This window comes from Cyprinus carpio, chromosome B7 (genome assembly GCF_018340385.1).
Source record: "Cyprinus carpio isolate SPL01 chromosome B7, ASM1834038v1, whole genome shotgun sequence".
NCBI classification, from domain to species: Eukaryota; Metazoa; Chordata; class Actinopteri; order Cypriniformes; family Cyprinidae; genus Cyprinus; species Cyprinus carpio.
The window spans coordinates 28,815,535-28,842,308 of NC_056603.1; the positions used below are offsets into that span (position 1 = coordinate 28,815,535).

Genomic DNA, 26,774 nt, shown 5'->3' on the forward strand with positions numbered 1-26,774 from the left:
GGCCAATATCATAAATGTGCTTTTGTGGCAGAATAGGATTAATAAAGTCCCGTTCTTGGGCTCAGTGTTAAGGAACTACAAGTCAGGATATAGTCTGTGCAGTCATGTATTTACAAAAACACACTAATTTCCTTACTATATTTCTAAACACACAAAGTTCACAAAATGGGTTTCATAACAAAAGTGGAACTAAGACCATATAAACAATTCATATATCTAAATATAAACCAACAACCTGTTTTATTGAAATATTATGTGATGTTACACAGAAATTACAGCACTACAGTATACCCAGAAAGTGTAATCCATCAATTATAGCATGTAAGTAAGAAAATCCATGTCTAAGTGTAATGTAGTAAGTAACTGTATTACATTGTAATATTGTTTTCAACTTTAATAAAAGGTTTTATTTATTTATTTTATTTTTTTCATGCACACAGCTGCACTAAAACAATGCATCAGGCTAGATACACAAGATTATTTTACTGGATACTGCAAAGCGCAAAAGTACAAGGTGTATCATTGCGTGACATCACAATGATATAACATTGTCATACTGGAATACTAGTGATTGTCCAATAAAGCAATTGTGTTAATCCCTACAAGGACAGTAAAGGCTAAAATTCTTGACACTGTGAGGACATAAATCATGTTTTTTTAATGTATAAACACAAAAGGTTTTCTGTAAGATCCGGGAATCTCTCACATAATGATATTATATATAATATCCTGGAAATTGAACAAGAGAGAGCGAAATCCTGTTTCCAGGGAAATAGTGATGCTGTAACAAATGTCCACAGAATGGCATGTTTAAGAACCCATGTGCAGTTTATTTAATACAATGTGAACAAATACAAGCAAGAACAGACTTAACTGAAAAACACTCACTGATAGTGAGGTTGCATACCTCTAATACACAACAAACCAATGTAGCAAACAATAGGGTTTAGATACAAAACTATGGGAAACACATGGCAGAAAGCAAACAATGATGAAAAAGAACTAATGAACAGGAACCAATGAACAAACAGAACAGAAAACCACATAACAGGATTATGAACCAATGAGAACATGACACATATAGCAAAGGAACCACATGGCATAATCGCAAGATGGGGTAAAGGAGTCAAATGACCAACAACACACCCGACAAACACCCAGATAAGTTACCCCCCCCCCCCACAACTCAAAATAAATCAAAAAGTCTAGGAGGGTGGTGGAGCAGAGGCAGACAAGGGGGAGGGATGGAGGGCCAAAGGATCAGGTGGAACTGACAAAGAGAGCACAGAGAGGTTAGTAATAGCTCCTGTGGTCATAACAGGACAGACAGGAAGTTCAAGAATGGCCTTTTTGACAAGACAGGCACTTGTCAAAAGACAGGCAAGGCAGGACAACCATTGTGGTTAAAACAGGACAGGCAGGAAGATCAAGGATGACTTCTGTGGTCAAGACAGGACACTCAGCTGGCGCCAACACAGAACTGAGCTCTGGAGCTTGAGCAAGCTCTGAAACAGACTCATGAGCCATTTCTCAATACGAAGTACGCAAAGTTTGGACTTGTGTCCTTGGTAGTTCAGACTTCGCAAGATCAACTCGGGAGTGTGAACTCCAGAGGATGGTAGGCCACAAGTCCAGTAATTATACAAATGGAACAGCAGTATACTTGATAACGTCAGTCAACGCATACACGCATTACAATAAAACGAAATTTTACCTTATGTTTAACCACTACAGAGACATCAGAGCCAGCAGGAAATATCAGAAGGACTAGCCAAGGTGAGGTGCTGTCGGTGGAATACATGAGCACTGAGCACCCGGTGATCGCCTGGAGCTCATGTCTCTGAATGTCAGGAGTCTACTGTGTCAGAGCGAAGAGCATGGAGACCAAGGAGATTTCTTTACAATTTTTAATGAATTCAATAGCAGGATCACAGGGGAGGCAGGAGACAAACGTAGCACACACTATGGAAGTACAAAATGACGTTAACACTGGAGAAAGGAAACCAGGAACAGACACACTATATACACAAGACTAAACGAACGTAATTGACGAGAGACACCTAAACCAAATGACTAATCAAACAAGAGGGAGAAACTGGGTCACGGGGAGCACATGTGGAGAAAGCACAACAAAACAGGAACATAGGTCTGACACTGAAATTGGCAATGTACATTTTCAAATAGGTGCTATATTTATAAATAAACCACAGATTTGGGTTTTAAACAACTACATTCTCACCTGAAATACTCTTAGAACTGTATTTTATGACATTAATATTTTAAAAATTATGTGGGTTTTCTCCTCCGCCATTAACGCTAATTGAACAGTACTTGGTGTGGCAAGTATCCAGAGGGCAGATCAGTATCGCCCTGGAAACTCTACTCCTTCACTAATCACCAACGTCGAACACCTGAGCGTGATGGCCAGCGCACCTGGAGCTCAATCGGGAGAGCTTTAAAAGCCAGGAGGAAAACCACACCAGTGGAGTTACATACTCTCTGGATGACAGACTAATGTGTGTTTCCTCTCCACTCTTGCAGAGACCGAATGAGCCCCTGGCCACTCACTGTGCTTCACAGACGATCACGGACACTATCACTATTGAGAACCAGAGCACCTTCACAAAACCCTGTATTACCATTTCTCTGTTTAAATAAATCACCCTCCAGGGTTTTTCTGTTAAACTCCATCTACTGTGTCCGTGTTCTCATTCACCCCGCTACATATGGTGGAGAATTGAGACACATGAAAGTTAATGCCAGGTTTCTCTCCTCTCTGCTTCCATACCTGTAGATATACCGCTCTCTCTCTTTCTCACCAATGATGGAAGAGATCATTCAGCAGGAATATACTGACCAGGCAATTGAGCATCTATAGGCCAGTGTGGCGGTGCGTGTCCTCTTCCCGGACGCCACCAGCACAGCGCACCAATGCCTACTAAGGTTAATGGATGACGATGATGTTGAGGCCTACCTCCATACATTTGAGGTCATCGCTACCTGGGAGGGCTGGATGAAAGAAGAGTGGGCTCGTATCATTGCACCGAGTGGGCTTGTGGACAAGCTGCTCCAGGCCCTACTGAGATCAATGCGATGCTCGGTCATTATGAGGAATCCCATCAACATCGCCCAGCTGATGGAGGCAGTGGAGTAGGCCGAAGTATCACTTGCCTGTGATGCATGGCCACACATAGAGAAGACGGCTCTCCCCGTCACCTGCGTCCATGGGGATACACAGTACATCCCTGCATGCACGGTTCACATCTCTGCAGAGCCCACGACCTGGCCAGTGGAGGTCGGCATCGTCCAGGATCTCTCTGTTCCGCTGTTATTGGGAAGAGATTTGCCGGGGTTTGACCAGCTGCAGACCACGGCTGTGATGCCGACCATCACCTCCCGCAAACACCAAAGAAGGAGATGCCAGGGGCCGACCACCAGACAGCCCATCCTACTGGCCACTAGCAGCAAGGGGGAGGGTGAGTCTCAACCTGCCAATTTACCCAATATTTTTGCTGATGTGTACCAACAGGTTACTGCTGGGGGGTTGTTTGGCCGCGTACAGCAGGTAGACGAGCACCTCCACAACTGCTGGGAATAGGTCCTAATTGGTTCCCAATGCCACATCCCCTCCCTCACTTTTTCATTAAAAATGGCCTGCTGTACTGTGTCGGAGGGAGGAAAAACTGCTACTAGTGGTCCCGAGTACCAAGATGGAGGCGGTCATCGAGCTGGCACACTCCCATACAATGGCTGAACATCTGGGAGCAGCAAATTCTATCCAGCAGATAAGAGATTGTTTTCACTGGCCAGGACTGGATGTGAAGGTGAAACGTTTCTGTCAAAGCTGCCCAACCTGCCAGCGTACGTCCCCACGCCGTCCTCCCCCCAACCCCTTAATACCATTGCCTATCCTTGAGGTGCCCTTTGAGCAGATTGGGATGGATCTGGTGGGCCCGTTGCTAAAGTCGGCCCGGGTCCACGAACACATCCTCATCATAGTCGACTATGCTACCCGATACACAGAGGACCCCTTTGCAAGGCGACCGCTAAGAAAATCTCAAAGGAGTTGTTTTTACTGTGCAGCCGGGTCGGCATCCCCAAAGAGATCCTGACTGACCAGGGAACCCCCTTCATACCCTGGCTCATGGCTGACCTCTGCCGGTTACTGCAGGTAAAGCAAATACGCACATCTCTCTATCATCTGCAGATGGACAGCTTGGTGGAAAGGTTCAACAAGACTCTTAAACAGATGCTGCAGTGTGTATTAGCCCAAGATAAATGCGATTGGGACCTCATGGTGCCCTATGTGCTGTTCAGGGTCTGGGGAATACCTCAGGCTTCCACCGGATTCACTCCTTTCGAGCTGCTGTTTGGGAGGCAACCACAAGGAGGAAAGACAGAATTCAGCACCCCCAGTTGCCACTGGCATTAATGGGTCCTACCGTTCGGGCTGCACGGGGCTCTCAGCGACTAATGGACACCCTCCTCTGGCCCCATCAAGCCTATGCAGCAGCATACCTGGATGATGTCATTATCCACTCGGAGAGCTGGAAAGCACTTCTGGATTGGTTGTGGAGGGTGCTGATGGAGTTGCGAAGGGCTGGCCTCACAGCCAACCCCAGGTAGTGTCACCTCGGACTGACAGAAGCCAAGTATCTGGGATATAGGATCGGAAGGGGACTCATCATGCCACAAGAAAAGAAAATCGAGGACGTCTGGAAGTTTCCCTGACCCACCAACAAGTCCCAGGTATGGGCTGTTCTGTGGTTGGCAGGCTATTACCGTTGTTTTATCCCTAACTTTTCTCTATAGCCAGCCCCCTGTCAGACCTGACCAAAAAAAATGGCCAGAGAAGGTGATGTGGTCCACAGAAGCGGAGCAGGCATTCCGGGATCTGAAGACGGCCCTTACATCCTCACCAGTCTTACACGGATCATGTGACACTGAAGACTGGAGCAATGATGCTGAAAATGCAGCTTTGATCACAGGAATACAGTAGCCTTTATGTTAAAACATTCAAATAGATAATTTAAATTTACAATATTTTACAATATTACAGTCTTTACTGTGTTTTTAATAAAGAAATGTAGCCTTGGTGAGCATAAGAGACTTTCCAAAAATATTTCCAAGACTTTGTCTTGAAAATATTTTTCTCCACAAAAGGGGGGCTGGGCAGAAAAATTTTGGGAACCACTGGCCTACTCAAACACACAATATTTAATTTAATTCATACAGGCCTACCTCATGTTGCACGTTTGCACTTTTGGAGAAAAACAATGGCACAATAAAAAAATAATTTTCAGGTCTATGTCCAATCCCTCACTTTTTCTAGTTATATAAGGTTAAAATATTTTGCCTGTAATTTTTTCCTCATATCGCAATATAATATCGATATCGCCTGGACAGTGTAAAATATTGTGATACTAATTTTAGCTCATATCGCCAACCCCTACTTCATAGACGATCACGGACACTATCACCATTGGGAACCAGAGCACCTTCACGAAACCCTGTATTATTATTTCTCTGTTTAAATAAATCACCCTCCAGTGATTTTTCTGTTAAGCTCCATCTACTGTGTTCATGTTCTCATTCACCCCGCTACATTGGCAGGATGTGAACATTGAATTGGAACAGTACTTGGGCAATGACTGATTATGTTTCACAAGTCCTCAAGAACACAAGTACAGACAAGAATGCATATTGAGAAATGGCCATGCACTGGAGAGCAGGCAACAGCAGCAGTATCTCAGGGACTTCCAGACTTGGGACCCCTGGACTAGATCCACTCGAACGGAGCTCAATGGTGGATCCTTAACACAGACCATTAGTCTTATCTGTCTTTTGGCCCAAACTCCGCATCCACTGGAGCTTTGGTACTATAGCCCATATAGTATGGGACACCATACTTGGCTTCACGTCGTGTCTTGTCGTGTCATGTCGTGTCATGTCGTATTGTAGGAAAGCAGGGTTCCTCATCCACAATTCCTACATTTCATTTAAACCCACACGGAAAATATTATTAAGCACAATGTCATTAAAATCCACATAGGTGGAAAGTTCAAGAAACTCCTCAACATCATCTTCAAGAGTTCCATTTACTAGACTTAGGATAAAAATCAAAACTAACCAAACTAAAACCTCAAACAAGAGAGTATAGATCAGGGGTCACCAAACTTGATCCTGGATGGCCAGTGTCCTGCAGAATTTAGCTCCAACCCTAATCAAACACACATGAACCAGCTAATCAAGGTTTTGCTAGGTATACTTGAAACTTCCAGGCAAGTGTGTTGAGGCAAGTTGGAGCTAAACTCTGCAGGATACTGGACCTCCAGGACAAAGTCTGGTGACCCCTGGTTTAGATACAAAACTATGGGGAACATATGGTAGAAAGCAACCAATGATGTAACAGAACTAATGAACCGAAATCCAAAGAACAAACAGAATTTAAAACTACATGACAGGACAATGAAGCAAAGAGAACATGACACATACAGCAAAAAACACATACATACTTACAAGACAGGGTAAGGGAGTCACATGACCAAGAACACACCTGACAGATGCTGCCTTCCTGAAATGTTTTTGCAGGGTGGGAGGAATCTTCATAATACATAATACCTACCTTTTTAAAATGCTGTTTTTATGGAGCGTTTCATGAACAATTATTCTAACTATTAACAGTGTACATTAAAATTGTGTGTAACAACATTTCTCTATTATAGGAGGTCTTTAAGTATTCATGGGGGGGCAATGAGCCATTTATCATGTTAAATACAAATGCTTATCAATGGTTGGAATTATTTTAATAGTCCAATTATCTGGCAGTCAGGGTTGGACTGGGACAAAAAACATCTTTGGATGAGATTAAAACATCATGTCATATTTAATTCTAGATTTACTCGCACTTGCTCATATTTACATAGGCGGAGCAAGATCCCTTATCACTCTGTCCCTGCATGATGGGCCGGTCCTTGACGGAAAAAAAAGTATATATATATATATATATATATATATATATATATATATATATATATATATATATATATATATAAAATTGTTCCGGCGTCAGGCCACCGGGAAAGGTCCATGTAACACTTCACAATTACATTTTCAGACCATATGGTGCAAATGCAAAAGTGCAAAAATGAAATCAAACATTATTTTTTTTCAGTCACTTCATAAATGAATAATTGCCATTTTCTCTAATTTTTTCAGTTCACTTAATTGACTTAAGAAATGGTAAATTAAATAAAAATCTAAACAATTTTATATTTTTCCAAATTTTTTTATCTTACAATTTGCGCTGCTAAGACATGTGACCAACTGGGCGGCAACGTCATCAGAACGCAAAGAATTATGGGTATGTTTGGCCAGTTTACATGGGTTGGCATAACAGGCTAGTGTTCTGGCATGAAAATAATGAAAAATTAGCGTGAAAAACAGAATATAATCGTATAAAATACAGCGGACTAAAGAAAACATTGTCGTACCATAACGCCTAAAACTAAATCCTAATTCAAAGACGAGATATGACGAGAAAAAAAGGGAATCAAAAGACTGGATCCTTATGAGCAGAGCGACTGGTCAAGGGACGTCAAACTGTTGCCGAACTCCCAGCACCCATATATTTACAACTACATGATACTAAGTGTTAGTGCATACACACACGAAGTTTTCTATGGACTTTTTAATAATGTAAATGTATTCATCTAAATGTGTTTACATGTTAAATATGTAAAGAAACTGAAATTAAGTTGGATTGTTACTACTATTTAAGTAAAGTAATCATAATTTCAACCAAAGAACACTGATTTTGCACAATTCTTCCTTAATACAGATAAAGGAGGCAGAATTTCATTCGGTCTTTGTGTATTTTATTTACAGACATGGCTAAAAATCATTACATGTGAGAAGAGACATTACAAAATATTTTGGAAAAAACAATAAACATTTACATATTAGATGTGAGCATGGTATATAATTATCCAAAAAGGCTTGAACCGGTCTGTGTTCGTAGCTTTGACCTCAGTATGGCCGAGGTACAGAGAAGGGGTCCAGTCAGGATCACACTCCAACATTTCATAGGCAGGTTTGCCTGCAAACACAGTCACCAAATAAATTGCTATGTAGCCTAGATGTACAACATTTAAAAACTGATTAACGTTACGCTTTAGTACGTTGGTAACTTAAGCTAATGGTCTGGTTAAGTCAAACAAAACACGCTGGTTTTTGCCCACAACATAACATTTACAGAGAGTAATTGTAACTTACCTTTGTGAAAATGCTTTGAACACACCATCGTGTGTGGTGGAGTGTTATCGAAGGTAATCTTGGGCTCCTTACTGCTGCTATCCATGCCATTCGTCAACTATTTGTCACCTCTGAAACATGGCTTGTACTATTATTTTTCCACGCTGGAAACCGATAAAAGGATATTCCGTTCTTAAGCTTTACGCCACTTCTATTCCAGTTTATAGCGTTCTTCCCTCCATGCATAGAAATCTGGCGCATTATGTTTGTGCCGCGGTTTCCCAAAATGCTTTGCGTTTACCACTGGGAATACGTCATGATGACGACACATTAGCAATCTCTATACCGTTAGCGCAGGGGTGTGCCGCAGACTGTTTCACAAACGCTTAACTTGGCTTAATGTATCCTTCTAAAACAGTGACACTGGAGGGCACACCTTATTAATAATAAACATATAGGCTACTATTTACAGACAAGCAGAATAGCCCAGAATATGGAAGCAAATTGTGCTAAATTGCTCGTTAAGTGTCAGAATATGAATGCAGCGCGCCAAGTTTCACGTGAAGCAATTTCCTCCAATAGAAAACTATGGCCATACACACACACACACACACACCCATCGGGGACGTAGGCTAAAGATTTATGCATAAACATCAGCCGCGGAAATCCGTCTACATATATATCCGTATAATGTTTGAACTGTAAAATCTACATTTGATTAAAAAATTGTATAAAATATTTGCATATAGTTTTTTTTTTTTTTCAGGAGGCTACAACATTATCACGAATTATGTACAGTAACTCGGCGGCAGCTGATGCCACTGCCACTTCTAAAGTCCTGCAAGTCTGTGGCAGGCAGCAACAGCCGCGGCCGTGGAAAGTGGCAGCTGAGCATAGCGACATAGCATAGCAAATTGCTGTAGGCTATAATGTTTTTCAAATGTAGCTTTTGACAAGACTGCTTGTTTGTACATTATATGTTTGCTGAATTTGGTCCTTTAAAAACACAGTGTTAATGCATTACGCCACGTTAAGCGTTTTAGAATGTTCCCCGAATGTTCTTAATGCATTAAGCCATAAGCCATAGCATTTCAAATAATGGTTTTCAAAGGGAGGAAAACGCTTAACTTGAGACTTTGCGTGTCACGTTCATATTCCGGTCACATCTGCTTCCCAGTAGGCAAGGCCAGTGGTTCTCAGCCACATTCCTGGAGGACCCCCATCACTGCACATTTTGCATGTCTCCTTAATCAAACACACATGTGTGCACCTACTTTACCATATTTTTTATTGTAAAAATGCAGAACGTTTTCTGTTAGGCTTAGGTTACAGTTTATCTAGCTGTATATAAAAACGATAAAAGGCAACGTCCACAATTAGGTAGCTAAACAAACCATATACTGTTTAAAAACAACAACAACAACAACAAACATCTTGTGCGTTTTGACATATTTGACACGTGTCTACCTCCTTGTTTGGGGAGTCTTTTATCTTATAAATATCTGCACTTCCGTCTTTCGATGCAGCGCTTGTTGTTGCATCACGCGTTGTTTTCACTTGTTTTGGGCTGTTTAGCTCCTCGAAACTAAGTGAAATATTTATCATAAAGCTTTATATAGAGTCTTTACGGCAATTTTTTGTTTTTTGGGGGGTCTTTTTTCATTGTGTTCAGAATGTCGTCGATGATAAACACTGTACAAGCGGAGTGCAACAGTAAGGAAATGGGGGTAAAATTGGTTTTGTGTAATCTCAGATATTCGATATCGCTGTTTCTCCAGAATCTTATAAGCTTCCTTCTTATCGAGACTGCAGCATTAAAGATTTGATCATGAATGTGCGTTATGTGGGTAACCATGCAGTAACAGATCTTATATTATTGTTTAAGGATAAGGACCATCCTCGTGTGCTGATCCCAGAGCTCTGCAGACTCTTCTATAAGCTGGGCTGGGTGACAGGAACCGGGGGAGGAATAAGCCTGCGGCATGGGTTAGTTAAGGCATTTTACACCAAAAATAATATAAACTGTGTTAAGCAATATTCACTTACTATGTGGATCAGTGACGTGAAAAGTGTTCATGATAAAGAAATGGAAAGGTCTTAAAAACAGATGTACTGTGGAAAGCCTTTTTATCATTTAATCTGTACTAGTATCTATTTTCTAGGGCTGTAAAGATTTTTCTGGTCGACTAATAGTCGTTCAATTGAAACATTAGCCGACTAATCTCATGTTTATTAATAAACTATTTAAATCATAATACCGAGCCTTTAATTGCCTTCATAGCCTAATAAGCGCTCAAGCGCACACATAAAGCTTGCCACAGCGCACCGCAGAAGTAATGATTATGAATGTGTGAGGGAAAAACAGTAAGGAGGCTGCATTCACATTTTAATAATTGATAAACTAGTGCTTTCTTTGTTTTTGGTTTAAGAGATGAAGTCGACAACGCTGACTCGTCATCTCCACAGTAGTGATGCGCCTGTATGCATGTTTCATACGGATTACATAATCTGAGAATATATATATATATATATATATATATATATTTTTTCCCATTAGAATTGGTTCATTTGAAAGTAGACATTTCGCTAGATATATTTTTAATGTCTGTAAGGCAAAAATATACATGGAGTTTCATGCTCAAGTTCACAAAGACAGACGTCAGGAAGTGCGTCCTGTTTGCTTTACGAAAGCACAATGTTTTGTTGTTATTGTGAGTGCACACAAATAAACGTAGCATCTTTACAGATTCGAAAGATGTATTACTCTTATGTGTATGGCGCGCTGCTGTTCAGCTTCCACACAGACATTTGAGTAGCCCGATAGTATCCAGCTGCAGACCCGCAGCACCAGCAGTTTCAGAACCTCAGCCACGGAACCGGAAGTGAGGGGTGGAGCTTATGTTCTTAACAGAGCAGTGCCACCTAGCGTAATTTGCTTTATGTATGCTTTCATTTTATAACGATACGTTAAACATTTTAAAACATTAATTTTGTGTAATATAATTGTATATAGACATTCTTTTAGTGTATTATGCAAGTTATTTCCTGTTTATGATATTAAAAATAATACTAGAGACTCATGGGCATTTTTTATGAAATATACTTTAATCACAAGAATCATGCATTTTTCTAAATGAAAACTAAAACATTTCAATAAAAAACTAAACACACAAACACAAACAATCAGTTTATCAACTGAACAATTCACTATTAGGCCTATTCTGCCATGACAATCCTGCATAAATGAAAATGAAAATGTACAAAACGAATAACTCCCTCTTGGGTACAATTTGTCATGACAATCTTGCATTATTTCTAAATTAAGATGAATCAAATGAACAATTTACTCTAAGGCCCATTTTGTCAAGACATTCCTGCAAAAATAGCTCCATGTCATCCCTGAACACAAAATTAAATGTGAAGGGCACTCTGGAAGCTTCAGTTTGTTCAAGGAGATTGTTGAGGGCCTTTTCCTTCTCCTCTTCATTCATTATAAAGAAAAGAGGCTCTTCTACTGGCCCCCTGAGCAGATGTCTGCTGGAATGGACCCATTTCACAGCTTCTGCCATGTCTCGGATTACTGGGAGCACCTTTATTATAGAATATTAATGAAACAATTAGCTTTAATATGTCTTGTAAATGTATTATATATACAGTATACTGTATACACACACACTCACTCACTCACTCACTCACACACACGTGTGTGGTGTTTATGTACAGTCGTGGTCAGAATTATTTGCACCCTTGGTAAATATGATCAAAGAGGGCTGTGAAAATAAATCTGCACCAATGCAGTTACCCCAAGACAGCTGTTTGCATCTGCAATTTTTAAAAAGAGAACTGTAAAGAGTCACAGACATTTCTTATTGTTATTGTGTTACTTTGTCAACTCACTGTTGCCTCCAACTGCTCATTGAGACCTAGAGTCCAGAAACCTTTCCTTTTCAGAACAAAGTTTCTGACTTCAGCAATTGTCTCATCTTTGTCGCCTGTCCCCATAGCCCATTCAAGCTTAAAGGCAAATGAGAGAATGAAAATAAATAAAATGAATGAATTAATTAATTAAACAGTTTTGATTTAATGTGGGAGTCCCATTGCAACATTAAATAAAACTGAAAACTGTCATTCACATACCATGGCTGATTGCCTATGGCTTGGCCGGTAATCCCAACAAACTCTATTGTAGGGCTGTGCGATATGGGGAAAATATCTAATTGCGATTTTTTTTTGACAGATATTGCGATTGCGATTTGATTTGCGATTTTAAATTTGCAAAGTCAAGCTTCAGCTCAATATTGTCAATAATGTGCAGCACAGTATGAGTATCATTACCCTGCTGAAAAAAAAGCAGAAAATCTTAGTTTCCATTAAACCATTACAAAATTCCTTTTTGTTTTTTGCATTATTCCAATAGGAATTACTGTTGTTTTATTGGTTGCCATCTGCCATGTTACATCCCACCAGTAGAATCCATTAAATAGAAACCATTATAGTTTACATTAAAACCAATATAATTCCCATTATAACCCTGAAATCCATTCAATTTTCAATTGTGGTTTGGGAGGGGATTTATATTTTTTATTTATTTATTTATTTATTTATTTTTTCAGAAGACAAGATTATAATGGTATAACTACTTTTACAGAATTAACTTTACTGAATTTCACTGGAAAGATTTTTTTTTTTTTTTTTTTTTTTGTAAATAAAGAACTGTATTTCTTTGGTCAATTATTAAAGTATTACATATGTTACACTGTATTTGGGATTTTAAAAACAAGTGGAAAATGTGCTGAATGTTTCATTTCATCCAAGTGAAATTAGCAAGGAGTTAGACTGAATTTACATTTCTTTTTAAACGCGGAGCCAGGCGCGAGTCGACACAGGTTGTGCGCGTGCGTCAAGCCTCATCCATACTGCCAGATGCGCTCGTGGAGATTCTGTCTCTCTCCCGCTTTCTGTTTTTTTTTTTTTTTTAATGGTGGCCGTTTACGCAGTTGGCTAGAGCAGAACTGATTGGGGAGAACGGAGGTGCGCTCACTCTATTGGTTAGTAAGACTGACCCACTCAAGGCTGGCAGTCATGCCTATGCTCTGGAACAGAGTAATATCGCGTCCACAATGCAGGCTTTTGCGATTAGCAAATCGCAACGTCTCAAATCGCGATTTCGATTCGATTTTGATTAATCGCACAGCCCTACTCTACTGGCAGAAAGGTGTTTGCTCTTACACGCTATTTCATGTTCTGCTGTAATAGTAAAAATGGATAATTACATACAATGACTTGCATCAGGATATATATATAGACTTAATAAAGGCTAACACTTACTACTGGTTGGGACCATCATGGATGTCGGGGTTGTGTCCTCCATCTCAATGTCTGTGGGGACTGGCTCATCAATAGAGATGTCAGAATTTTCTATAACAATACAAAACAGCCAACAAGAACTAGACCCAAAACTTATATTTCTTTTAAACACACACACTGGTTGGTGACCTACATATTTCCACTACTCAAAAAACTGTTTAATATAAAGATATTTAAATTTACCCAGAACAGCCTGTCCATGCATATTCATCACCAACTTTGATCCAAAAGTCTTCATTAATCTAGTCCTCACTTTTTTGTTCTTGTTTTTGTTATAGTGGTGAATTATTGTCCTCATTTGAAAGAGGTGTGTTGATGGCTGAGACATGTTCAGGTAGTAGTTATTTTTCCTCATCTTTGAGAAGAGTTGCTCTGCAACCTGGCTATTTATTTTGCCAGCTAGTTGAGGCACTATAGTGATCTTCCTCAGAACATCTCATCTATCTATAGTATTGCTCTCGTGAAAATGGTCAGACAATACGTAATGATCAGAAGACCCTGTCACTGGGTGTCCTTTAGGATAACTTGCACTCTTTTTTTCCTCCAGCCAAGGCAAGGACACTTTTAGATTCCTAGATTTGGCAAGTATGATGTTTTCTTGAGTGGGTTCTGCTAAGCATCCTTCATATGGGCGAATAGGAATGCTTTCAGGTGCCCTTAGATTGGCGTGTGTTGCTAAACTGCGCGCAAAGTCCTAAATGATGATGTTCGGCATATGCTTCCACGAAGGTCAACAAAATATCGAGGGCTTTCTGCATTTAAACTGTAAACTATGCCACATGGGCACATGACATGGGGAAAAAAAATATAATAAACATTCATGTATTGGCAATATATTGATTGTAATATCCAAAGCTATATTTGTAACACCAAGCAAAACATTATTAGAAATAAAAATCTCCAGAGAGACCCCAGGTTTTTTCAAAGATTTTATCATATGTTTCCCTTGATTTAATTTCATTAGACAATCTGAGGAGGAGGTCACTCCGAGATCCGGTGGAGTCCAGACCACTTTCTTTGCATAGGTTCCGAATAACATTAACCTACCAAAAATATTATTTGATATAGTGTATATTAGGAAAAAAAATACTAAACCCCCCAAAAAGCATTACAAACAAACCTTTTGCTTTTTAAGTTCTTCCTTCAGCCTCTCCTCTGTCACCGTAATTTCTGCAGTCTCCGAGGCAGACTTTGAAGAATGAAGTTTTTCATACTCTGTGTTTAGCACACTGTCTGAACGACCTGTGTTCTTGCCAATACAAGGATCCCAGAAATTATATGTAGGTTTAACTGCAACTGGATTTTGTGCACCACCTTCAACAGCAGAATTAAAAACATAATGAGCTGTGTGATTATTTTAATTTCTTTGCAATACAGTGCATTAAAAAAAAAAAAAAAACTGTATATGCACATACTTGTAACAAATCCACACCATACCATCTCTTTGGACACTGCGTCCCAGAATGTTTCTACATTGACATCCCCTAGAAAATTTGACAGCAAACTGCGCTGTTCTTATGCAGCCTAGCTCTCTCATTCGGCATGAATCCATATGTTTCCATATTTCATTAAAACAAGCTTTGTACTTAACGTGCATTCCGCCAAAAAAAAAAAAATAATAAAATACGTCCTCATCACATGAAAAAATTATGTACTTGGTCCGTGCTCAGGCTGCACGGCACGGATTGTATGACTGACTATTTAAATAAAGCAGTGTAGCTATATGTTTGGTTGAATATAGCCTATTTTATTCTGATAATGAACAGGCCGCAACGTTTGCAGTGCCGTATGTGTATGCGTGATGCTCCGGCACAATCGAACAGCAGAAAGATAAAATATCGTCCGCAGCATCTCTTCTCTGAATCTGCAGCTCTCTTCGTTAGCTTTGTGTCAGTGTCACCAGTGCAGGTGTTTCTTCAGTTACACCTGCCATTTGTGGTTGAGTCAGGTGTTGTACATAGATTGCACCTGACTGTGCATTTTGTCCATTGTGTCCATCTCACAAATGTAGAATCCATCTCTGCAGTCATCTCAACCATCGAATTACAGTGAATTAACAGGAAATAGACAAACTATTTTACCCGCAGAATTTATTCTCTATTACTATTTTGCAGTGTTAAATTCACCACTAAATTTTAAATTAAAATATGTTGTTGTAACTTGCATTACTGAGATTGTAACAAGTGATAATATTACACAAATTTTATTAGTAATGCGTTTTATTACTGCGTTACAGCAAAAAGTAATATACTACTATAATATTATTACTTTTGTAATGCGTTACTCCCAACACTTTTTTTAGTTACTAGTAACTTTTTAGACCAAAGATATCCTGAACTTAATAGATACTACTAGTACTTTTTAAATTTGCATTTCAGTCCATTATGGTAATCGTATGTTTGTCACGATTTGCTACTGTGCGTGCACACAGAGTGAAGAATGAGGAGACCAGGTAGCCTGACTTCGTCATACTCATATTCTAGGCAGAATGTGAGTCTGATACTGCTCCATTGCACTTGAATTATGGGGCGTGTCTTAACTGAACCAGTAAAAAAAAAAACTATGCACTCAATTGGATAGACCTACAACCAATCAGAGCAACGCAGTAAGTGACGTATGTTGAGCGACGCATAGTTGTTAACAGAGTTCAACTGCACGTACGCACGCTGGAACTGGAAGTAGGAAAGTAATGAGTGTAAACGAATAACATTTTTGAGAGAAACACAAAAGGTGCATGTATATACGAACAAGTTCTCTGTTTAGGATTAGATCTCGACAATAATGAAAATAAATCTTATCGCATTTGTCGGCCCTGTCTCAACTTTATTACACGGTTGCAACGCGACTTGAATAACTTAAAAAAATGGAAAGACGACGAAAGAGACAAGGCTGAAGTAGCGTGTTCATCTGAGGCTTCAGAGAAAAGAGATCGTGAGCCTACCCCTTCCAAAACGCCCTATCTTACGTAACCGCAGATAGCCTGTCCATCATCGATTAAAGCCCCGCCCTGGCAATTTGATTGGCTCGGCCTTCTGGGAGCCGAGCATAATTACTCCTCAATGGATCGAGTCCAGACCGAACTTCCCGTCCAAAAAATGTTGTGGGCGGGGTTCGGGCTGGCACCCAGGCTAGAGACCAGGAGTACTAAACCAAGGAATTTATTTGTATCGCGGGAATCACACATAGCACAAGGAGTTGACATAAACAATACTGGACCAAGATACAGGGAACTGAACACTCTTTAAATACACAGAGACAATAGGGTACTTAACGTGCATTCCGCAAAAAAAAAAAAAACTGACTTGACTCGGGAACTGCTGGCGGAGGGCTTCCGGGTTGGGATCGGAGAATCTTCAGACACCGGATGACTGCCTCCTTCCAGCCGAGGTTGGTGGTGTCTGGGAGCTCCGCGGGGAACAGCGTCTCTAGGGTTTCCCCCTCGAGGGAGCTGGAGCTGACGCCCTAGCGAAGGCGATGGGGTTGGGGCTTGCTTGAGCCATGGCAATGAACATCGCCCATTCATCCAGTTCTGTGTGGCGAAACGAGCAGGGAAAATGTAACAAAAAACTTCTCAAAAAACGAAAAAAAAACACGGGGAAAAGGGGTGTCGCTTACTTTGTTTTAGGTCCGGTATTCTGTCAAAGGAAACAACAAAAAAGAGCAATCACCTATGAACAAGGAGAGGCAATGTCCAATTTAAAGTCTTTAATCGATCCAAAGGAAACAGGAAAAAACACGTAGCACTTGTAGACACAAACAATACCGGATGCCGAACTGAAAATAAGGAACACTATTTAAACATGACAAGACGAGACTGGGATCAATGAAAATACACATGGGAAACACCTGGGATGAAATGATAACCAATCAGGAAGGAGGAACACAGACAAAAAATGGAACAGAGTCTGACAGTAATATATAAAACTGAGTATTTAAGAATAAATATAATAATATATATATATTTGCACAAAAAAAGAAAAAAAAAATTTCTAAACTGGAGAAAGACATAAGAATCTGCAAATGTTTACCTCAAAGTTCTTAATTATTTTTGCTATTTTTACCCAAATTAGTGTTTTGTGAGCAATAATGAGTACTCAATTAATGTAATTTCTTTTTCATTTATACTCATTGCCGGATGACACCCTCGCACAGAAATTCCACAAGTGAGGCTCATTGATTATGTTCCAGGAAATCATTTATATGGACAAAGATTTTCAGCTTTCGCTGTAGATGTAGTAGCTGAATAACATGCAGATAGCCGATTTACTGATGAAACATGAAGACAATAAACAATGATTGTGACAATATATGGTTTCTGTGTTCTTCAAGCCATATCGGATATTTTTATAAGAATAAAGTATATTTAAAATGCAATGGTAATCGGCATAGCCTTTATCACTGTATAGAATAATATAAAGTGGCATGATTTCTGCCTATTTCTGTTCCATGAAACCATGTCAGATCATAAAAATGAGTTATTTCAAAGAATTGACTGATGTTATGAAGTGAATTTGGAGTAAAACATTATACTTTCATTATACTTTTGTTGGACAGCAGGTTTGTAATCTTATATTGTGTTTCCATGGTAACCAATTAGCAAGATAGGCTAACATACAAACCCAGTTAGCCCTACTTAATCAAATTAATTCAGCATATTAATGTATTGTATTACCATGTGGACTCTGATTGGACAGTGGAGAGGTACTCATGTTTATGTAATGATCTGTTTAAATGAAGATATCTCCAAATACATTTTTACTAGTTCTTTATGAGGTTGAAGATATCTCCAAAAGAACAGGAAGTAGTTTTTATTCTGTTTTTGATATCATCTTTTAATTAGTGACTAGTGATTATTCTAATATGACTAGTATCTATTTAAATATGACTTGTAAGACTTCATTAGATACTAGTACTTATTTGTTAGATACTAGTACTAATTAATTAGATACTAGTTACTATTTAATAGATACTAGTAGTTATTCATTAGGCACTAGTACTTATTTATTAGACAGTAGTATCTTTTGCAATTATTACTAGTAACAATTCTTATCTTGCTAGTCAGATCTGCTTTTTTACTCATCTTGTTTTGACCAGTCTGAATGGCCAGAGTAAAGTTCAGTTAAATATTTTACTAGTAAAATAAAAAATCTTACTACTAACATTTCGAATAAGTACTAGTATCTAATAAATGTGTTGTGTACTAGTATCTATTGAATAAATACTAGTAGCTAATCAATAAGAATTAGTATCTATTTAATAGGTATGAGTACCTAATGAATAAGTAGTAGTATCTAATAAATATGAACTAGTATCTAATGAATAAATACTAGAATGTAATAAATAAGACGTAGTATCTATTTAATAGAATAGTTACTAGTCACTATTTAAATAAGTACTAGTATCTATTTAATAGGTACTAGTATCTAATGAATACGTACTATTGTCTTATAATATGTTCCAGTGTCTAATGAATAAGTAATAGTATCTATCATATAAGAACTAGTATCTAATGAATAAGTACTAGTAACTTTTAAAAAGGTACTAGTAACTTTTAAAAAGGTACTAGTAACTTTTAAAAAGGTACTAGTACCTAAAGAATAAGCACTAGTAGCTAAAGAATAGCTACTAGCAGCTAATGAATAAGTACTAATACTTAATGGAAAAGATACTAGTATCTAAAATATAAGTACTAGTAGCATGAAAATAGACACCAGTACGGCTAAATTAACATTAACATTAAATGTTAAAACGGCTTTCCAGAGATGTACCACATTTTCCCATATATTATATTTTATGATAACAAAATTTTGTATGGTGTAAAAAATGCTAATATATCTTGAACATGACACAGTATTCAGGATCTGCAGGTGTCCTCTCTGAAATATTCCCTTTTTTAAATGAATTAATTAATCTGTCTATACATCCATCCATGATGTTTTTGACTTAAACCCAAGAATGAATATACTGTCAATAATTACTACCTCATGTTGTTCAAAAACCCACAAGGCTGTGAAACACTCATTAAAATGTTTCTGTCTCTCCGTTGAAAGTCCAGGTAACCAAATCTTAAAAGGTCCAAATATGGATGTTAAGACACATGCACAAGCTTCCTTGTGTACTATATGTAATGCAGTGTGTGTGCATGCCTCAACCATTGCTTAGATTCAAATAAAGGCCTAAATTAAATCCATCACAGAACGCAATCATACTTCTTCACAAAATTTGAATTAAACCACTTGATTAATATGAATTAATTTTACAATGCCTTTATAACTTTTTTGGTTACCTGTACCTTCAATAGAGGGACAGAAACCTCTTGGGTTTTAATAAAAAACATTTTAATTTGTGTTTTAGAGTTGAATCAAAGTCATACAGGTTTGGAACAACATGAGGGTGAGTAAATGGTTCATTCCTGGGTTTACTTTAATGCCATTCAAATTGATTTTTATTTGAGAAATTAAAAACATGCATGTACCATATACTTGCATGTATGAAATTAATTTTATAAATTATTTATTCTTTCAGTGAGCACATTTATATAGCTCCCTCAGGTGTTCAGAAGGAGAGAATACAAGTAAGTTTTTATTTATTTATTTATTTATTTTATTGCGTCATACTACCATGTTGCAGCATGTAATGAAATAACGCCAACGAACTATCTTTCCACTCCTGTTTATAGCCAGAGGACTTGTTTGTGTGTGATATTGATGAGAAGGACATCAGTTGTCCACCTCCACAGAAGAAGCTGAAGAAAAGCCAATGCACGCCCCCTATGAACGCCTACACAATGAGAGGTGCCTGTTCACACACAGTGGGTTGCTTCTGTTCTGTACTCTATTTACAAGACATTAGCATTTCTTTTTCACAGGAGCTCAGGCAGTTATCCATACACACTCAAAGGCTGCTGTTATGGCAACTCTCATGTTTCCTGGCAAGGAATTCCGCATCACGCATCAAGAGATGATCAAGGGGATTCGAAAAGGAAACTCTGGTACAAACTACAGGTTGTACTTGCTGCTAAGAGGCTTCACACTAGCCGTTTTACATTAGTAACATGTAACACTTTCTTGTCATATAGTAGTTAATCCAAAAACTAACAGTTATGATGGTAATGTCAGCATCGTAATTCCTGCTTTTACTTACTGTTTGTATGTGTTTTGACTCAGGTATGATGACACTCTAGTTGTTCCAATTATTGAGAACACCCCAGAGGAGAAAGACTTAAAAGAGTGCATGGCCCGAGCCATGGACATGTACCCCGACTCCTGCGCTGTTCTTGTCCGCAGACACGGGGTCTACGTCTGTGGAGAGACCTGGGAGAAAGCAAAGACAATGTGAGGCTATAGGAAATGAAATGCACACCTCATGGCTGTATTCTGTGTATGCATACAATATTTATCTTTTAAATCTGTATTACTTTCCAGGTGTGAATGTTATGACTACTTATTTGACATAGCTGTGCAGATGAAACAGTGTGGCCTGGAACCCTCTGCTCTTCCCACTGAAGATAAAGGCATTGTTTGATACATTTATGTCTGTAAAGTTACCAAATGTTACCACTATGTTTTAAAAATAGTAAATGCTTAATGGATTTTTTCACAATTTATGATGTTCACAACAATATTCTTTTCAGTATTTGTTTTACAGACTTTAATGTCAATTACCTGCAAACAGAATGAAATGCCATTCTACAGCATTCTGAAACTAATTAATGTCATTTTTCTTTTTGTGTGGATGCTATGATGCTTAGCAACAATGGCATCATAATGTCATAATTAGCATTTGTTGCCTAATTTGGCAGCTGTTTGTATTCAGTTGAAATTGCTATAAAACAAAAGTGTTTTTAAGCTAAGATTGCTTAGAAATATAGAGTTATAACTGTATACTTGTTGGTTTTGTGCACCAAGTGTTTTTTTTTTTTTTTTAATTCCTGAAAAAAATAAAAAAATATCCACTTTATTTATAAGAATTATAAATGCTGTTAAGTGTGGGGTTGGTTTTTATTTTTTTATTTTTTTTATTTTTATGTTTTTGACAGAACTGCTTACCAAGGCTACATTATTTGATTAAAAATACAGTAAAAATAGTAATATAGTGAAATATTATTGTAATTTAAAATAGCAGTTTTCTGTTTAATATATTTTAAAATGAAATCTATTCCTGTGATAACAAAGCTGAATTTTCAGCAGCCACTCCAGTCTTCATTGTTACATGGTCCTTCAAAAACTATTTTAATCTGCTGACTTTGGTGCTATTTTCTTTTTGGTGCTTTTCTACGATTCTTTGATGACTAGAAAATTCAAAAGAGCAGCATTTGAAATATAAATGTTTTCTAATGTTATAAATTCCATTGAAATGTCACTCAATTTAATAAATCCTTTAATATGTATAATATAATTTATATGAAAGTGAAAGTCGTGACATTTGTCAAGTATGGTAACCCATACTCGGAATTGGTGCTTTGCATTTAACCCATCCAAGTGCACACACACAGCAGTGAGAAGTGAACACACACCCGGAGCAGTGGGCAGCTATATCCAGCGCCCGGGGAGCAACTGGGGGTTCAGTTCCTTGCACAAGGGCTCAAGGGTATTGAGGGTTTTATATATACATACACACACAACATTTTTGTCACATTTGTTTGATCAGGTTCTCTTTGTCTACTTTCAGTACTTTCTGTCAACAAACAGTAATAGTAGTACATATTTTATATTGCTCATGAACTCATGAACTGATCAGAATGGCCATGTCGATTCTTTTAATGACGCAAAGCTGCTGCTGGATCAGTTTAACAGGTCTTTATATTGTTTGTTAAGTATGCTTTTGATTTATGGTATTATTGACCCTGGATTTGTGTGTACTAGGCACACTATTGAGATTCAAACCATATATACAGCGTTCTATACAATTCATGTCATATAGCCAGGAGATGGCACTGTTGTCTCAATGGCCTTTTGTACTTCGCAAGAATTCTTGTGGATGTGCCCTCTCTGAAACTTCAAACATGTTTGTATTAGTCATTTTTAGTATGTCTGCATTTAACAGCTTGAGTGTCAGTGGAATATGAAAACAATTGTGTTGTGCCAGAGTCAGGGTTCAGAGAAAGACTCTATTGGATGTTATTTGAGGGAATCCATGTAGCCATGTTTTACTGCCATCCATTTTGTACTGCTTCTGCCTGCCCACCCATTTAAATGAACATTACTCTCAAAGGCACTGTAATTCACAAGCTGCCTGTGCCTGCAAGAAGCTACAGGGCTGGTCTGAACTGAGCCTGGGTGATTCAACCCCCCTCAGAGGCTGGTCTCATCATCCCTCCATATGCTGTTGCAGTTAACATCTCTGAGGCAATGCCTTTTGTTGTCGAGCAGGTTTCATCAGCTCACTCAGTGCAATCAAAATATGATCGAATCTGATACACCCTCCTTTCAAAACTGCTGCAGACCATCACTGGCACAGATATACATGCAACTAATGCTGAGTAAAGAATGTCCATAATGTTCAGCAGAACACATTTTTAACTTAATTTTAAATGTCTTTTAAAATCGACACAAGATCATTAAAGATATCAAATACCATTTAAGCAAATACATTCCAATTAATGTGTATTTGATGGAGTACAGTCCTTTACATCAATGCTTATATGAATAAAGTGTCATCTCCATGAGCAGTTCCTTTTAGTGAATCCCAGGGATAACATTCAGATACACGTTTCCAATGTAATTTTCGGGCTATGTTTCACTAAATTGAGATATTAGGCCTATTTGTTTAATACATTTCTGATATTTTGGTAGGCCCTAATACCATGTGTTACAGAATTTAGTTTCGCAGAGGGGGACCCACTGTGCAGCTTTCATTTATTAGATATAGTCTGTATATTTATTAATTGATACAAACTGATTTAAAGGGAGCAATTGAACAAAATAAATGTAGTAAAACAACTGAAAGTGTGGGGAAACTCACATAATGAAATAAATGTTTTTCTCCAATGCATGTTGGGGACCGTTATTGGCACCCCTAGAAAACTATTCTCTAGTAAAATATCTCTGAAGTATATTACTATTCATATTTAGATTTTTAGCACACCAGTGGGATTATGAACAGGAAATTGTCCAGCCATAACTTCCTGTTCCACAGGATTATAAACATGAGGAACACACAGGCCAAAACCCCTTAATCATCCATCACAAGAAGTAAAACCAAAGGATATAGTTCTGATGTACATAACAAGATTGTTGAGCTTCATAAAAAAGAAAGTGGTTGTAAGAAAATAGCAAAAGCATTGAAAATCCCCATTTCCACCATCAGGGCAATAATTGAGAAGTTCCAATCAACTAAAATGTTACAAATCTGCCTGGAAGAGGACATGTGTCTATATCGTCCTAATGCACAGTTAGGAGGAGAGTTTGAGTGGCCAAAGACTGTCCAAGGATCACAGCTGGAGAATTGCATAACAGCCCCTACATCACCACATTGTTCAAAGAAAAAAAACTCTAGCATATTCAGTTGTCTGACACGACTGGAACTTCAAATGGGACTGGCTTCTATGGTCAGATGAAACATAAAAAATATTGTTTTTTTTATGTTTTTTTTTCAGCAAAAACCCACCAGATGGGTTGGTGCAAACAGTGATAAAAGTACACCATGTCCATGTTTAAATATACTGCTGGATCTATAATGTTTCGGGCCTGTTTTGTTCCTGCCGGAGGTCCTGGACGTCTTGCTCAGATACATGGCATCATAGATTCTATCAAATGCCAACAGATAAAAAATCTAAGCCAGACTGCCTCTGTAAAAAAATCTTATAATGGACCATGTTTGGATCTTCCATCAGGACGGTGATCTAAAACAAACATCAAAATCAACACAAAAATGTGTCACTGAGCACAAAATGAAGCTTCAGCAATGGCTGCCTCAGTCCTCTGACCTGAACCCTATAGAAAATGAGTGTGGTGAACTCAAGAGAAGAAGCACCAACATGGAGCTGGTATTCTGAAGGGTCTGGAGAGATTCTGGATGAAGGAATGGTCTCTGATCTCTTGTCAAGTGTTCTCCAAACTCATCAGGCATTATAGCGGAAAACTCAGAAATGTTATCTTGAGAAAAGGACATTGCAATAATTGGGTGCCAATAACTGTAACTAACGTGAACTAGAGAAAAACATTTATTTCATAATGTGAGTTTCCCCCACTTTCCATCGTTTTACTTCAATGAAAAGTTAGAATTTTTTAGAATTTTTTTTGAATGAAAGATCAAAAGGATAAACAATGCAGATTTATTTTCACAGCCACCTTTTCTCATATTTACCAAGGGTGCCAATATTAGTGGGTGGCATTATAGACCTGTTTAAATATCAGTAGCAATTTCATTTAAATGTGTTTTTTTTTTCTTGCATTCGATGATGACACACACAAACCAGGATGAAGACGAGGAAGCCGACTCTGAAAGAAAAGCAAGCAATTTGGATGCTAAAAGAAAAGAGGAAGTCAATTAGAACTATAGGAAAAACAAAGGGGATAGAGAAATCAAGAGTTTGGTAACTACCAGCGACATCAGCAACCAACGAGGACCTGATCGGCTGAGAAAAACAACAGTAGTTGATGACAGACAAATCATGAAAGCTGTGAAAATGAACCCTAAAATACATGTCTGTAAAATCACCAACAACATCCAGAAAGCTGGGGTGATGCTCTGACAATCTACAGTCCACAGGAGACTTTGACACAGAAATACAGAAGCTACACAGCAAGATGCAAACCTCTGATCACCACCAAAAATAGAAAGGCAAGATTCTTCACAAATGTGAACCAGTAGAGTTGATGGACTGATGAGACAAAGATTAACCTTTATCTAAGTGATTGGAAAGCACAAGTGTGGAGAAAAAAGGGAACTGCAAATGATCCTAAGCATACAACCTCATCTTGGTGGAGGTGGTGTCATGGCATGGGCATGCATGGCTGTCTCTAGAACAGGACCTCTTCATTTTAATGATGACTTACATTTACATTTACATTTACATTTAGTCATTTAGCAGACGCTTTTATCCAAAGCGACTTACAAATGAGAACAATAGAAGCAATCAGATCAACAAGAGAACAACAACGGTATACAAGTGCTATGACAAATGTATGATGGCAGTAGCAGAATGAATTTGGAAGGGTACAAAATCATCTTGGCTACCAATATTCAAGAAAATGGCACTAAACTCATTAGAAAGCACTTGATATTGGATCAGAACAATGACCCAAAACACCCTGCCAGTTCAGACAAGGACTTTATCAGGGCAAAGAAATGTAAAGTCTTAGATTGCTCAAATCAATCTCCAGATTTAAATCCGATTGAACATTAATTTCACCAGCTGAAGAGGAGACTAAAGACAGAAACTCCCCAAAACAAGCAACAGTTGGAATTGGCTGCATTAAAGGCTGGGGGAAAGCATTTCAAAGCATAAGACCAAGAGTCTGGTGATGTCTATGGGTTGCAGACTCACTGCTCTGATTGCATACAAGGGATCTGCAACTAAATATTAGCTTTTAATCTTTTACATCTGTCTTAAATTCAACTGTTCCAATACTTATGCTCACATCAAATAGTGGGATGAACTCTAAAAGTGCTGTCCTCTTTATTTTGTAAAACATGTATGTGTCGAAAGACCTAATAATAAAATGTGACATTCTGTAGTTTTGTCACACTTCAGAGATGAAGGAAAATGTTGTTGAAAACAGCAGGGCTGTTTTGCAGGCAATCAGGGGTCAAGTGTAATTTGCTGTCTTTGTGTGTTGCTCCCACTGAGCTCCCTCTATCAAGATGGACGACTAATTCTCTCTCTCTCTCTCTCCCTCTCTCTCTCTCTTTCTCTCTCCCTCTCTATAAGGGACAATTGCACTGTTGAATGAATCCAAGAGAAAGGAATGTGGCTAATGACCTGAATATCTTGGCTAGGATGTTATGAGACTACCAAACCTGTTTATCAAAAGGCTGAAAATGTCTAATGTGGGCTGAAATGAAACAGGGAAATCTGTGAGCAGGAGTGCAGTGAACCAAAGCCACCAAAATTGACTATGTGTGTACGTAGGTACTTTGAACATAAGTTGCTCTTATTGATTTCAAGCACATAACCTTCTCTGACAGGTTTTAGAGGATTTAGAGTGGGC

General features: G+C 38.4%; 1 protein-coding gene across 1 annotated transcript; it reads left to right on the top strand.

Moving 5' to 3' along the window:
* Positions 1 to 9,770: 9,770 nt before the first annotated feature.
* On the top strand, positions 9,771 to 21,567 carry LOC109046845 (methylthioribulose-1-phosphate dehydratase-like). The gene is made up of 7 exons (XM_042728205.1): positions 9,771 to 9,980; positions 10,139 to 10,239; positions 20,146 to 20,194; positions 20,300 to 20,414; positions 20,489 to 20,624; positions 20,787 to 20,954; positions 21,045 to 21,567. The coding sequence occupies exons 1-7, from the start codon at positions 9,927 to 9,929 to the stop codon at positions 21,142 to 21,144; spliced, it is 723 nt and encodes a 240-aa protein (XP_042584139.1). The 5' UTR covers positions 9,771 to 9,926; the 3' UTR covers positions 21,145 to 21,567.
* The last annotated feature ends 5,207 nt before the right edge of the window (positions 21,568 to 26,774 follow it).